Source organism: Coptis chinensis, chromosome 2 (assembly GCF_015680905.1).
Source record: "Coptis chinensis isolate HL-2020 chromosome 2, ASM1568090v1, whole genome shotgun sequence".
NCBI lineage: Eukaryota > Viridiplantae > Streptophyta > Magnoliopsida > Ranunculales > Ranunculaceae > Coptis > Coptis chinensis.
The window spans coordinates 28,527,061-28,541,502 of NC_141457.1; the positions used below are offsets into that span (position 1 = coordinate 28,527,061).

The 14,442-nt window shown below is 35.8% G+C and overlaps 1 protein-coding gene across 1 annotated transcript; it reads left to right on the forward strand.

Moving 5' to 3' along the window:
* Nucleotides 1-295: 295 nt before the first annotated feature.
* Nucleotides 296-10,332, forward strand: CRL (crumpled leaf). The gene is made up of 9 exons (XM_086588528.1): nucleotides 296-836; nucleotides 935-984; nucleotides 1,920-1,980; nucleotides 2,069-2,104; nucleotides 2,321-2,371; nucleotides 6,637-6,729; nucleotides 9,124-9,228; nucleotides 9,420-9,512; nucleotides 10,059-10,332. Exons 1-9 carry the CDS (start codon nucleotides 663-665, stop codon nucleotides 10,197-10,199), a joined length of 804 nt encoding a protein of 267 aa, XP_086444654.1. The 5' UTR covers nucleotides 296-662; the 3' UTR covers nucleotides 10,200-10,332.
* Nucleotides 10,333-14,442: the final 4,110 nt, after the last annotated feature.

Sequence of the window (14,442 nt, forward strand, 5' to 3'; positions counted from 1 at the left end):
ATAAAAGAAAAAAAGTTTCTATCCAAATAAAAGAAAAATAAAAAGTTATAACTCCAAAAACAGAATCAAAGAAGTCAAAAGCCATTTGATTGGTTTCTGGGCCGAAGGGGGACTATATGGACAAAAAGTCATTTGGTTGGTTTCTATTTGTTTATCCTCATTTCCTCGTCTCTCCTCTTCGTCCCTCTCCCTCTCTCTCTCAATCTCAATCTCTCCCACTCCTCCCTCTCCATTTCCCTCTCCGCTCACGCCCACACTGTATGGTATTATACTAATAAATATGGTTTATGGACACAACATACAAGAAAGTGAACATAATTAATTGTATATCCTCTTCCATTTTGTAACTGTACTTTTTGATGATAAATGTACGTTGTTGGTAACGTATTATATATTTTGATTCGTGACTCCGTCCCTGCACGCGCCGCCCACTTTTAAAACTGCCTTCGACGCTTCGTACGTTTTGTTGGAACCCATTTAGTGCCAAGATTGTTGATATTTCGAAAACACCGAGATTTCATACTCCACTTCAAATTTCACTAGACGCTTTCTAGATAACATATAAAAAAAGTCTCTTCTCAAAACTAGTTGCAAAAAAAAGGTCGTCTACTTTTCACAACTGAATAAATGGTTTCCATTAAGTAAGTCTGATATTAAAAGAAATGGGCACGGGTGATGCCGGTAGTTCGGATACAAACGGGTGGAACCGAGCACGTGGACTGGTTGTGAAAACACTAGTATTAATAGGAGGTGCAGTTCTGCTCAAACGACTGACCAAGTCAACCACTAGGTGGGACCACGCTCGAATTGTTGCTGATGCTCTCACTGGTGAAAAAGTATGCTGCCACTCCTCTCACTTTAAAATTTTTTTGTTAATATTATTTAATATTTTAGTTACGTGTTTAGAAGTTTGTGTTTTTTTTTTTGTGTACAGTTTTCCCGGGAGCAGGCTTCAAGAGACCCGGATAATTACTTCAATTTGAGGTACTTATTATTATTGAATTTGATATGGTTATGATTATGATTGATAAATCCATGTTCTCTACTAATTCCTCAGGTAGACTTGAATGTTAGTTATAATGCTCATGGTAAAATGAATCTTTCTTTTGTTGATAGACTACACTGTGTAGTGCTGTAAATTGTTTATATTATCAACTCCAATTATAAAATAATATATTTTTACAATCTTCTGCACCCTTTCTTCACTTTGGCATGAGCCTCACCTCTTGCTTAAAGTGCTGAGGCAATGGCCTCTTCCAACTTTGTGAACGTGCATTGTTGCATTCTTTATGTTTGAGAGGGAATAATAACAGCTGAACTTTATTGCAAGTAGTCACAGAACCGAATGCTTTCTGAAGATTACAATCTGTTCATTAGGTTCTAATTTAAGGATCAATGTGGCTGTTTGAATTTTACTCCCACGACCATGAACTTTCTTTCTGTGCCACTGTGCCAACCTCCTTGGTTTGGCCCAATGCAATTACTCTTCTTCAAACATCTGAGCACAATAAGTGCGAGATCCTGTTATATCTCCCCTGATAAAGTTAATCTTTCTAAATCCAAAACTCTAGTTTCCTTTGGAAAATAGATATGCTTGCAACTTGCAAGATGAGCATTCTTACTGCTGTTAACAAGAATTTCATTTGGGTTTTTGAGCCTCATATTGATCCATAATCTCTGTGAAATTTTAACTTTTGAGTTGAACACTTCTACTGTAGCACACTTCACAATTGTAACTTGGAACTTTTCATATTGCTACTTGGGCAGTTCACTATTTACTCATATAACGTTATTTCTTAGTCTGATAGATGCTATTGTTGTAACCTGCACGTGGAGTGAGATCTGCAGTACTTTTTATGACCATGACTTTGCTAGGTTGATTCTTATCCAACCCTTTCATTCTTCTCTTTTCCTTGCAGAATGTTTACATGCCCAGCTGCAGAGATGGTAGATGGTTCGAAGGTTTTATATGTTGAACAAGTTAGTTCACTTGGGTACTCGTGCATTTCTATCTGGTGATTTCAGTGTTTTCAATTTTAATTTGTAATTGATCTTGTTCTTGTGACAGGCATTCTGGAGAACTCCCCAGAAACCCTTTCGACAGGTTTTTTTAATAGTTTCAAAACAAACATTTTGTTTCCTCAATTGTAAGGGAATGTTCCATGTTGTGAACTATCCTGTTCTTCTCTTTCTTTATTTCTTTATTATTATTATTATTATTTTCTATAAACTGGTGTGTGAATTCATGAACATTCTCTCGTGGCTGTTCCCATTTGGATTTTGTTACTAACTCGTATTTATAACATATTCTTTTTTGCAGAGGTTTTATATGGTGAAACCTTGTTCAAAAGACATGAAATGCGATGTTGAGGTGAGGCTCAATTATGTTCACAATGTTCATATATATTATTATTTATGTTGAAAGCTTGTTTTTGGTTGATCGCCAAAGACTGTAGAAGCCCAAGCTTGTAGAGAGCGAAGTTTTATGCATATCAAGAGGAGGCCAAATGATAGAAATAGGGTTGAATAACCTGAACACTCCCCCTAAGCGGGAACACACTAGAATCAATATAGGTGGGTGTTGGTTGTGCAACTACACCTGGAGAGTCTTACGCTCAACCTATTATGACCAAAACTCTTGCACCATATTAAGTTGCTAGTTACTCTAAAATCTCGAGATTTTAAGTACATAATAATTCATAACTCTTATACCATACTACATGGCTAGTTACTTTAAAGCCTCAAGCATTTAAGTAGATAATAATTCATAAAACATACCTTGATGTAATTGATGAACAAGATTGCAATCACGAACATGGAAAACTAGTTAATCTCTCTATGCCTTTTCCAATTCCTTAATGTGGTAAATTCAACAGTACACAACTATGGAGTGGTGGGCCCATAAATTTTCTCTAGGGTATTTAACCTATATTCCACCAAAACCGACTTGAATAGGGAAAACTTCAACCCTTAGTGTTTTCGAACAACTCAATAGGCTAGAACCGTTTGGAAATATTAAGATTTCTATTGTTTCATAACATGAAAAACGAAAGTAGAAGATAGAAAATTTCTAGCATGGAGGTAGACTAGTAGTAACTCAAATGTTTAAAAGTAGGCATAGGCTTATAGCATTTGTTGATGGTCCAATAGGATATTGACGTCGTATAATAATTGAGGGTAAATACCCTCACCCCTACCTGGATCTGTCCCATACTATGGGGGCTTTTTAGATTAAAGGGGAGAGAGAACAATTCGTAGACCCCATGTTCTATCAAAACTTACTGCCAGGGTAAACAAACATATGTGACGTGAAACTTTTACATTTTTCGCTTAAGAAGACAATTCTCTCGATAAAAGAGAATTGTCGATAAAAGTATTATTTCGGTGGTCTAAAGTCTTCAAAGAGTTTAAAGGATGTTTCTTTGAGTCTTTTGTTGCTAGATGGGATCGCCTAATGTTTTTAGACATGGGGTGACGGTGCATGTCTCGGGTTTTTTTTTTTTTTTTTTTTCTCTTGTAAATATTTATTTTTCGGTTTTTCTCGTGTAATGTAGGCCTTCTCAGCCTACTTTTCCTTTATTAATGAAATATCATTTTTTACAAAGCAAAAAAAACTTTTACATTTTTCCACTTGGCCCACATGGTAGGTTTTCAAAAATAATTTAATCAATAATATTCTCCTGAAAAATGACCCATCATGTGGTATAACTAGCATAAAACAATTGACATGCGATCACAAAATCTCGAAATGCATTGACACAGATTATTATCATTAATTTTTGGCCATCATAATGTCATTATCAAACAATTTACTAATGTTGAGTTACAACAGTATTATGCCATTTATACATTTGTGCGGTGCATTTCCTTCTATGAATTAGGTCACTAGCAATTTGTTTGATATGATCCATAAGTAAGAAGTATTTGCTAATTTTACATTGCCTCTTAATGTCCAATGATAATATCCTTTTTCATTCATGGTATTATATACTCCCCCACTAATGAAACTGGAAATGGAAATGAAGGAAACACGATAAAATGGCGGAAACACAATAAGTGAGCTCTTTTGGTGTCTAATTGTATAAACATAAATTTAACCTGATAACCATCATGGATAATCATCATGGTGTAATGGGTTGAATCAAAGAAATTGATGTAATAGGCGTATTGATATGTCATTCACATAGAGTGCGAGGGTAATTTAGTATTTTCATTGTTTTAGGCCATGTTGACCCAAATCTAGCCCATTCGGCTTAGGCCTAGGTTTAAGGAAGTTAGAGTTTAGTATAAATAGAATATGGGCCTCATTTTCAAGGGAGTTCAGTTGCTATTCCTTTTATATTGAAAGAATCCTTTACAAGGGAGTTCAATTGTTATTCCTTTTATGTTGAAAGAATAAAGGAGGCTCCTATTCTATTTATACTAAATCCTAATTTCCTCAAACTTAACCTAAGCCGAATGGGTTGGACTTAGGCTAACATGGTCTATGACCTAAAACAATGAAAATATTAAATTACTCTCGTACTCTATGGGTGCGACACATCAATACGCCTATTACATTATAATTTTGTAACAATTCACTTTGACATGGGCCAAGTATTGAACATTATTTGAGATTTAATTTTTTGAAAAGCATGGGTATACTAATGAGCATCTAAGATTTTCTAGAATCAATTGGCAATTTAAAATGTTTTCACTAGCCCCATAGTTATGTATAGGTGAGTTTTCACATCACATTGAAAGTAGAGAAAAGGTATATAGAGAGAGAAGAAAGTTTCCCGTGTTTGTGATTGCCATCTTGTTCATCAACTAATTGCTATGGGTTTAGGTATGTTTAACAATTTATTGTCTATTATAGTGAAAGTTAAATGTGATTCTAGAACAAAAAACTATGTTAACACATGTTAGCATCAACTTTAGTTCTAGAATCACCCATACTTTTACAATACAATATAAATCAACGAAACATACCTTGAACCATAACAATTTTGTTGATCACGAACACAGGAATCTTGTTCCACTCTTGATGCCTTTTCCTATTCCTTAATATGTACTATGAGGCTAGTTTCATTTGAGAAAAGGGAAGAGACGATTGTTTCCTATTTGAAAAATAATTCCAATTCCCATAAGAATTTAATTTCTAATAAGGAGAAACTTCTAATTTGCCAATAGGTTCTAGAAGGTTTTGAATGCTCATTAGTAGACCAATGTTTTATTAAAACTTAAAATTCAAGCAAACAATAATTGCTTGGCCCATGCCACATGCCAAGCATGTGGACATAAAATTCTTACATTCTCCAACTTGGCCGACATGCAGGTTTACGGAAATAGGATATAATCCATAACGTTATGATGGCTGTCTAGATTGTAGGATTTATGGTTTGTCTAATAAGACACATGAAGAGCTCAAATTGTTGTGCTTCTGCCATTTCCTGTTTCATTAGTGAAAGACAAAGAAATTTTATGAATATCAAGAGGAGGATAGAAATTGGGTGGAAAAAATCTTGGCAATTTCCAGTTAGCCCTTTAAGAAGAAATTATAGCGTTTGTTGTCATTGCATCACTTTGTAGTAATATGTATGATATGCTAGTTAATACTTCCTTTGTAGAATTGTAGTATGACGGTGTAATGTCTTATGATATGCTAGTTAATACTCCCTTTGTAGAATTATAGTATAGCGGTGTAATGTCTTACTCTTTTGTAAGGTGTTATACTCATGTGCCCTGCTGATGAAGAGAGAAAAGAATTAAAGCATTTTATTGGCATTGCATTATTTTGTAGTTAGTATGCATGATTATACTTGTTGTTGCTTACTCTGAACCTCTCTTATTTAACTGGTCCAACTGGCTCTTGTAACAAGAAAAACTCTTTTTTTGTATCTTAATTTGACTATCAGATCACTTGGTGAGTTGAAACCTTACTGTTGTTTTCACATCTAATCTGCCTCGAGATATGTGCAGGCTTCCCCACATGAATGGGATGTATCAGTTTATGTTGTTTCTAATTTCTATTTTTGTTTAAATTAGTTTCCTTGTCAACTTTACCGAGCAAAAAAAAAAAAAAAATCCTTGTCTAAGTTGGTTGCATGACTAGCTAGAAACCCAACATTAGGGTTAGGCAATTGATTTTGAGTTTAAGAAAAATTGAGTTGTTTTGGTTGAAATAATATTTTAGAGAGAAACTTTTTGAGGTTGTTTAATTTTGTTAGAGTGAATTTTTGTTTCAGAAAGATCATTATTCTAGTTTCTATTAAAGTAATTTAATTTCTTGATCTTGTTAATTTGGGGGCTTTTTTGCATTTCAAAACCCTAATTTCCCAATCTTGTATCCTAGTTGAAGCTTCCGCCAACTAGTTTACATCGCTTAGGATTCGATTTTCTTTTTCTCGGTATTCATGCTATTGTTGAGGTACAGGCATACGCATTTAAGTCTACCCATCTTAATATAGCATCCATACTATCTGGTTGGATGTGTGCTATTACATTGTTCTACTCTTCTAGAGGTCAAAGCCCTCATTAATCTTTCCTTGCAAAAGCTTGAAATTTTTTTAAGCCTCAGCTCTAAGTAGAGATAACATCAGATTTTCTGTAGCATACCTAAATGTTTATCTTCTTGGATATGTTTCTAATTGGCAGCTGAGTTCATATGCCATTAGAGATGCAGAGGAATACAAAAACTTTTGTGATCGCTCCAAAGACCAACGTCCATTGCCTGAGGAAGTTGTTGAGGTAAGCACACTGTTCAGTCTTCTCATTAGACAAGCTGTGTACTTTTTTACTGTTTGTCTGTGGGGAACTAATGTGAGATGTTGCCAATAATCTTCAAGTTTTTCAAGCCAATAATGTTCATGAAATTGTTCATCGAAATAAACAATTGGATGATATACATTCTCATGATCTCATCGTAGGAACAATCATCCCAATCAGATATCCATCTATAATTATCACGAAGCGGATTAGGATCCAAGCGAGTAGAGATGTGTTGGTGATATCATATTATATCTTGCATTGCAGGCGACAAAGAATTAGAAGATGCTTGAAACTCCATATTCATATTCAAATCCCGTCCAAAACTGACACTATGCATGAAAACTGCAATGTGTTTTACCTCTGAACTCTTCCGAACAGGGCTGGCTCGTCCTGTAGGCCAATGAGGGCCTCACCATAGGGCCTGATAATGGTATAGCCTGATAGTAGTTTTGGAATTTTTTCTTCTCTTTTTTCCTCCTTTCAAGTCCATTGTATTTTTTCTACTAGCCCAATCCCTTTTTAAATTTTTATTATCTATAACAAATGATAATTTATTCATTAATTCATCATTTAATGAACCATTAACACTCAGTAATTCATTTTAACCCTTGGGGAATTTTTTATCCTAAAAAAATGTACCATTTTTAGCAAAAATAGAAAACACAAATTATTCGTATTGGATATTTGAATGGGGACTCTTTTATACTTCCGCCTAGGGCCATGAATTGTCTTGAGCAGGCCCTGTTTCTAGATCTTTCCTATGGTATATAGCACGACTTCTAACTTCAAGTATGTTGTTCTATGGAAATTTCTAAAGATGACGAAAATTTCTTGATTTTTGTTTTTAATTTTTGTTTTTTGGTGAGTGTGATGCACAAATTTTTTTTAGGATGGAGACGAAAGTGAGCAGAAGCAATTTGATGATGAAAAAAAATTGATAGTGATGATGTGGTAGGGAAATAAAAATATGGAGGTGATGGATCACTTTCAAGATAGGAATCTAGAAAGTGTAGCTCCGAATACCAATTAATAAAGAACGAGGTAGGATTTAGAAGAAAGAGATGTGAAAATCTCACTTAGAAAGAAAAGAAGAAAAGGGAATAAGAGATTAGATGAATGAGAACAATAGATTAAGAAGAAAATGAATATTATGTAGTAGAAGAGAGATAATAAGAATGATAAACTTGGAAGAGTAATTCTTCAATTCAATTGATCATAATGGTTTCTTGGACTTCAAGTAATAGATAATAGAAACGAATTCTAATTCTATTAGGATACATAAACTACTAAATAAATTGGTTCCTAATTCTACTAATTTTAAAATAGAATAATGCTAGTTGCCAACATCATGGTTGTTGTCCTACATCACCATCAGCTCCTGATTGTGGTGGATGCTTTGAAAGTTTAATGATTGTCTGCATATGAAACAATTAGGTTAAGAAATGAAAACTTTAGAGCGTGTTTCTACTTTCAGAAATCAAGCGTGAACTTGGGGTTTCACAACAAGGTAAAATCGTCCTAACAAAGTCATCATCATCCTCTGCCTTTGAAACCCGACGAAAAGTTTCAAAAATATCCCGAGAATTTCTACTGTTATAGAACTCTCCACTCAATATCCACTGATATGGGATAAGAAAATCCAAGTAACATTCTTTAAAAGTCTAGCGGAAACAAGTTTTCCAGAATTTATATGGAAAAAAAAATCCTCTGTGTCTCTCCAAATTTCCATTTTGTTGCTCCTAGATTTCAGTTCTTTCTTTGGATTGATAAAAGCTCAACTTAAGTTCTCTTCCACAGTTCTGTTATTTTCTTATGAAACTCTTAACTTGAATATATGGGTTTATTCCCCATCCTGAGAAAATTTAGAGACAAATATTATAGAAGATCGGGAGCTATCAACAGTTTACTGATGTCCTCTCAGCTCCTACTGTCATATGATTTGAATACTGCTAGGCTGGTTGGAGTCGGGCTTGACACCGTATTACATAGAAGACAGTACCTTGTTATTTGGAATTAAACTGTCTGGTTTTGTTCCAGAAGCGGCGTAGTCTAGATGCTATATGGAGCTTAAAGAAACCCACTCGAACTTGAACCAACAAGCAATGCTCCAAATTTTTTAAAGAAATTATGGATTAAAAGGTTTAGTTTTTTATTCTCATATTAGTAGTTAAATCAACAGAAATGGATCCTTTAAACTATGTGGACCCACTCACAAAATGCATTCCAACGGTCTGATACCCCCAAGATACTTAGAAGTGCAATCAAAGAATATGGTAAAGCACTCTAAGTCTCTAACAATAAAGTCGGACACTATGAGTGATGTATGATGTTCCAGTTTACGATTGTGTTTTACATAAATGAAATTATGTGCAGGATGTTGCCGAACATTTAACTACCATATATCTTAAGCGTTGTCAACGTGGAAAGCGCTGCTTGTATGAAGGTTCAACTCCACCTGGTGGCTTCCCTAATTCATGGGTATTTTTGTCTACCCCATTTTCTTTTGAGTTGCTTTGATTCTTTATAGCTCAGACGTTGGTCTGGTCAGATTGGAGATTTAAAGGACATAAATGTATTTTGGTTTGAGATTGTCTTAATTATATCAAATTATTTAAACTTGTACCAATGAAAAAAACTAATTATTTTATTTTATTTTATTTCTTTTGTAGAATGGTGCATCATATTGCACTTCTGAGCTTGCAGTTGTCAAGAAAGATGAGTTACATACATGGGACCGGGGATACGATGAAAATGGAAACCAAGTGAGTTTCTGTTGACAGTTGTTACTTGTTATGGTCTAATTAATTTTACAATCAGAAGATTGTCCTGTTAGGTGCCATGCTATCACCCAGTAAATCTGTATCCCACCATTAAAATAGTTTACCTACCCGTATGGTGGACCTAGTTCACCGAAAGCAATGCTATGAGGCGCACCAATCTTCTTCCTTATATTCAGAGTTCATAAAAAGTGAAAATAAATCAAATAAGAAAGAACACCACCTTTAGACATCCATCCTTTCTTTATCACTTCCCTTAAATCTACCATCCTTTCTCATCATCTATTTCCTGAAGAGAGGAGAGGAGAGAGTTGGCGGGTTTTGGGTGCTGGCGGTGGAGTTCATTTGAATCCAGAGAATCATTTTCTGGCAAGGTTGGGAGGGAGAAGAATATTGGTGAACTACCACCTTTGGGAGGAAATGCATGTTGTTTTACTTTGAAGCAAGTTGCGTGAACAATGATGGAAATGAGCACACATTTTATGTAAAAAGAATGTTAAGTATCTTATCATGTTTTTATTCGTTAAACAGGTTTGGGGAGTGAAGAGCGGTCCTTACGAGTTCAGACCTGCACCTGCCTCAAGTTCCAGTGATATGTTCTCTCCTCTAAATGTCACCCCTTTGGAGTTTCTGGAAAAAAGAGTAGAAGGTTCTTTTGCTTTACAGGATTGATTGCCTATTTTGTGAAGTAGATTCATCTAATTGTCTGTAGAGTGCTACCGTTGCCCCTTGTACATTATTCATAGTGTATCTGTTCAATGTTCGATTATATTCATTCAATGAGCATAGCAGCTTGACAAAGAAATTTTAGATGACTGCAACAAGCCAACAAGTCTAACAGAAACCAGTTGTAGATTAAGTCCTTAAAGATTATCAAGACTAAACAGGAAATTTGGAGCCTGGTGCTTACAGTACTTGAAGAAATTTACACAAACTTTGCAACCATTTAAGTGCTATGCATACAGGAAATCAAATGAGAAATCGACTTTTTTTTTTTGTTGTTTTTTTTTTCTGGTAGTCAAATAAGATTTTATTTATTTATTAACAATAACACGTTATCTATGTACACCCATAACATCAGATAACACAAAAGAAGACACAAAGGTTGGTGCCACTTTCCACCAAGCAGACGTCCAAGGCAACAACAAATGTTGAAATTCCTCCGGATATAGCAGCTGACGATATAGCGGCTGATGGTCGAGCTACCCATTCGACATCATTTGCAAGGGCTGATGCATGAGATGCTAAAGCATCAGCACATGTATTTCCTTCTCTATATGTCCAACACAATTTGAACTCTCCAATTGAATGAAGGCATAACTTGATTTCTTGTAGTAACGACTTCACAGACCAATGTGATTCAAACTCATCTTCGGTAATCGCCAAAAAGAGAACTCTTGAATCCGTTTCAAGGATCACTCTAGTCAAACCCATAGCCTTCAAAACTCTTAGACCAAGCAGGAGACCCCAAAATTCAGCAATATTACATGTGGCGTGCAATATAGGTGTTGCAATGCCAAAAATAAAGGATCCATTGGTATCTCTCAATAAACAGCCAGCTCCTGCTGCTCCTGGATTACCCATTGCCGAACCATATGCATTTAATTTAAACCAATTTCCTGGGGGTGGCCACCATCTGATGTAGAGAGTTGTGTCTTGATCAGTTTGTGAAGTGGAACTTTTCCCGGTACTCTGAGCCATCGACATCACTCTCTTCCAGTAAATTGAAGGATCCACTTTACTTCCTTTAAATTTGACTTCATTCCTTGCCAACCAAATAAAGCCAAGAACCATTCACTCGCTTTCAGTGCAAAGTTGGTGGATTATAGCCCTTACACACTCCGTGAAATCAGTTTGTTCAGTAGCAATTACATTCACCATATCATGCAGAGATCCACATAGCCATAAACATCTTGCAAAGTCACATTTAAAAAATAAATGATATTGGTCTTCATATTGTGAGAAGCATAGAGAGCATAGAGAGTCTTGAACATGAAAGTGATGAGATGCCAAAAGATCCACCGAGGGAATGACACCTTGCAGACACTGCCAAACAAAGAAACGAACTTTGTATGGCAAATTTAGTTTCCATGCCTTTTTAAAAATCTTATCATCAGTTGTAACTTCTTGATTGATAATCCTCCAACATCAGCACTTTTTACTGAATAATTACCCGAGTTGTGCCAGCTCCAAAACAAACTATCGCTATGCTCCCCATCAACTTCATAGAGAGTGCCTAAAGGAATCGAACAAATCTGATTTGCAAGTTGTGAAGGCCACCATTGTTGTACCTTTGTCCAGTCCCACTGGCCATGTTCATTATCAATGAAATCAGCTACAAAATTAAAAGGGCAATTACCTCCAATTCTCTGAATAATTTCACAATTTCAACTATTTGGAATCCAATTTTCCTTCTATTAAATTATGTTAGGAGATACATATAATGGTTAGCTGGTTAGGTTAAAGTAATTGAGTGGTGAAGAAGAAGAAGAAAGGATGGAAGCACAAGAAGAAGATAGGTTCAGAGTATATTTTACTCTAACCTACAATTCATATATTTATACGAGGTGGTAGACTTGACCAAAATAGCAACTACTTAAATAAGGTACGGTCTCACACTTATAAAATGTGTGAGACTGACTCTACATCCTTCAACACCCCCCTTTCAAACTGGATCATAGATATCGCTCATGCCCAGCTTGTTACCAATATAATTCAAAACTGGACGAATCACTGGTTTGGTGAAGATATCAGCTAACTGATCTCGAGAAGCCACATAAGGAGTACTTATCTCCTTTGTTTTCCTTATGTCTGACATAATGACAATCTACCTCTATGTGCTTAGTTCGCTCATGAAATACTGGATTAGAAGCAATATGAATGGCCAGTGATGATGTATAGCAAGAGAAATAACAATACGCATAGAGGCTAACTTTGCAACCGGAGAAAATGTCTCTGAGTAATCAATACCATAAGTCTGGGTAAAACCTTTTGCAACCAGGCGAGCATTTAAACGAGAAATAGTACCATCCGGATTATGCTTAATAGTGAAAGGCCATCTGGTGGGTGCACACGCGCTCCATCTACTAGAACTCGAACATCAAGGGGGCGTGCACGCGCTCTGTCTTCTTGAGCTCCAACATCAGTTGCAGTAACTGGATTATTAGCTCCCTCATTTACACCAAGATCATATTCAGCAACACCATATGGCAGAACACAATTCTCAAATGGTTCAGAGGACATCTTCCCTTTTGAAGAGTAAAATGGGACATCTTCAAAAAAAGTAACATCAGCACAGACAAATGATTTGCGCAGATGAGGACTATAACACTTGTACCCTTTCTGTGTATGTGAATACCCAAGGAAAACACACTTAATAGCACGAGAGTCCAACTTATCACGACCCGGATGAAGATTATGAACAAAGCAGACACAACCAAAAATCCGAGGGGGAAGATGGAAAGAAGGTTGACCAGGAAAAAGAACAGAGTGTGGTGTTTTTCCGCCTAACACTGAAGAGGGCATACGATTAATCAAGTATGTGGCAGTAAGGACTGTCTCTGCCCAATAAAACTTTGGGAGATTTGTTTGAAACATTAAGTACCGGGCGACTTCAAGAATTGGTATGTTCTTTCTCTCAGCAACCCCATTTTGTTGAGGTGTATCCACATAGGAGGTTTGATGTGTAATGCCATCACTACTACAAAATGACACATATACCACGGTCAATAAGAACGTTTATACCACGGTTCTTTCAAAAACCGTGGGAAATACTTATATACCACGGCAAAAATTTCTGTGGTCATTGGTTTACTAGTATATGCCACAGTTACATGAAAACCGTGGGATAAGTTGGGTCATATACCATGGTTAGTTTTTTTTTTAGCATGAGAGTACTCCACATCCCCACTACCTTAAACATAAACAGTGGTATATAAATTTTCCACTTTCTACCGTGGTTTATGACTTTATGCCAAATAGTCAAATACGCAAAAAAAAAAAAAATACAAGATCTGAAACTCATTCAAATTGGATTCCCGCTATTCTCTCGGTCTCTCCCCACAACTTCTATAGTTCTACGACTCTTAGGATTCCCACAACAAAGGAGAGAAAAACGCGGCGTCACTACACCATAACAAAGGCAAGGAATTGGATTTCTTCTCGACCTCAACTCAAGAACACAACGCAAAGAGAAACCCTTCCCTCTTAACTCCGCATGATGTTTTCTCCATGTTTCTTGATCTATTCGAATTCCATCTCATTTTTGTTCATCTTCCCCAAATTTCGATGAAATTGAACTAAAGGAAGCAGTTTTTGTTCATCTCAATTTCTTCATCTCAGACAAAGGTACCATTTTTCCGATTTTTTAGGGTATTCATACTACTACTTTCGACGAAGTTCAATTTTGTCTTTCGCTATTTTGGTTTTGTAATTCTTGAATTCGTTTTCTAGGGTTTATAAATTTCTTGTTGATTGAGTTTTAAATTTAATTATTTTTACCAGCTATATCAGCCGTCATGGGGACTAAGAGATTACTGTATCCTTACAGGGTCTTTGATCTTGTCCATTTGTATGCGTTGTAGTAATAATCGTGGCACATTGAAGGTATTTCTATCTTGCAATCACTACACCATAATAGAATATTTGCAACACGCACCTTTTTTGCTTTGCAACGGTTATTTACCGTTAGTAAGTTGTCAACGCTATATAAGCGTTGACAATGTTGTAAAGCGTTACTTAATTTTGGTGAATTTCCGGAATTAATTGCTAACGCTTGAAAATCGTTTGAGAAGTGTTACAAATCCAAAAAACCAAAACATCATCGAAATTTCAAAAAGGGAAACAAAAAAAAAAAAATTCTCTCTCTTTCTCTCTCACAGCCGCTAGGTTAGGGTTTTCTTATTTTGCTAAGACG

What these genes read in the sequence shown, in the direction of transcription:
- CRL (XM_086588528.1), top strand. Translation starts at nt 663, where the DNA reads ATGGGCACGGGTGATGCCGGTAGTTCGGATACAAACGGGTGGAACCGA. An exon ending in ATGCTCTCACTGGTGAAAAA is followed by an intron (nt 837 to 934) that starts GTATGCTGCCAC and finishes TTTTGTGTACAG; the next exon opens with TTTTCCCGGGAGCAGGCTTC. An exon ending in ACATGAAATGCGATGTTGAG is followed by an intron (nt 2,372 to 6,636) that starts GTGAGGCTCAAT and finishes TCTAATTGGCAG; the next exon opens with CTGAGTTCATATGCCATTAG.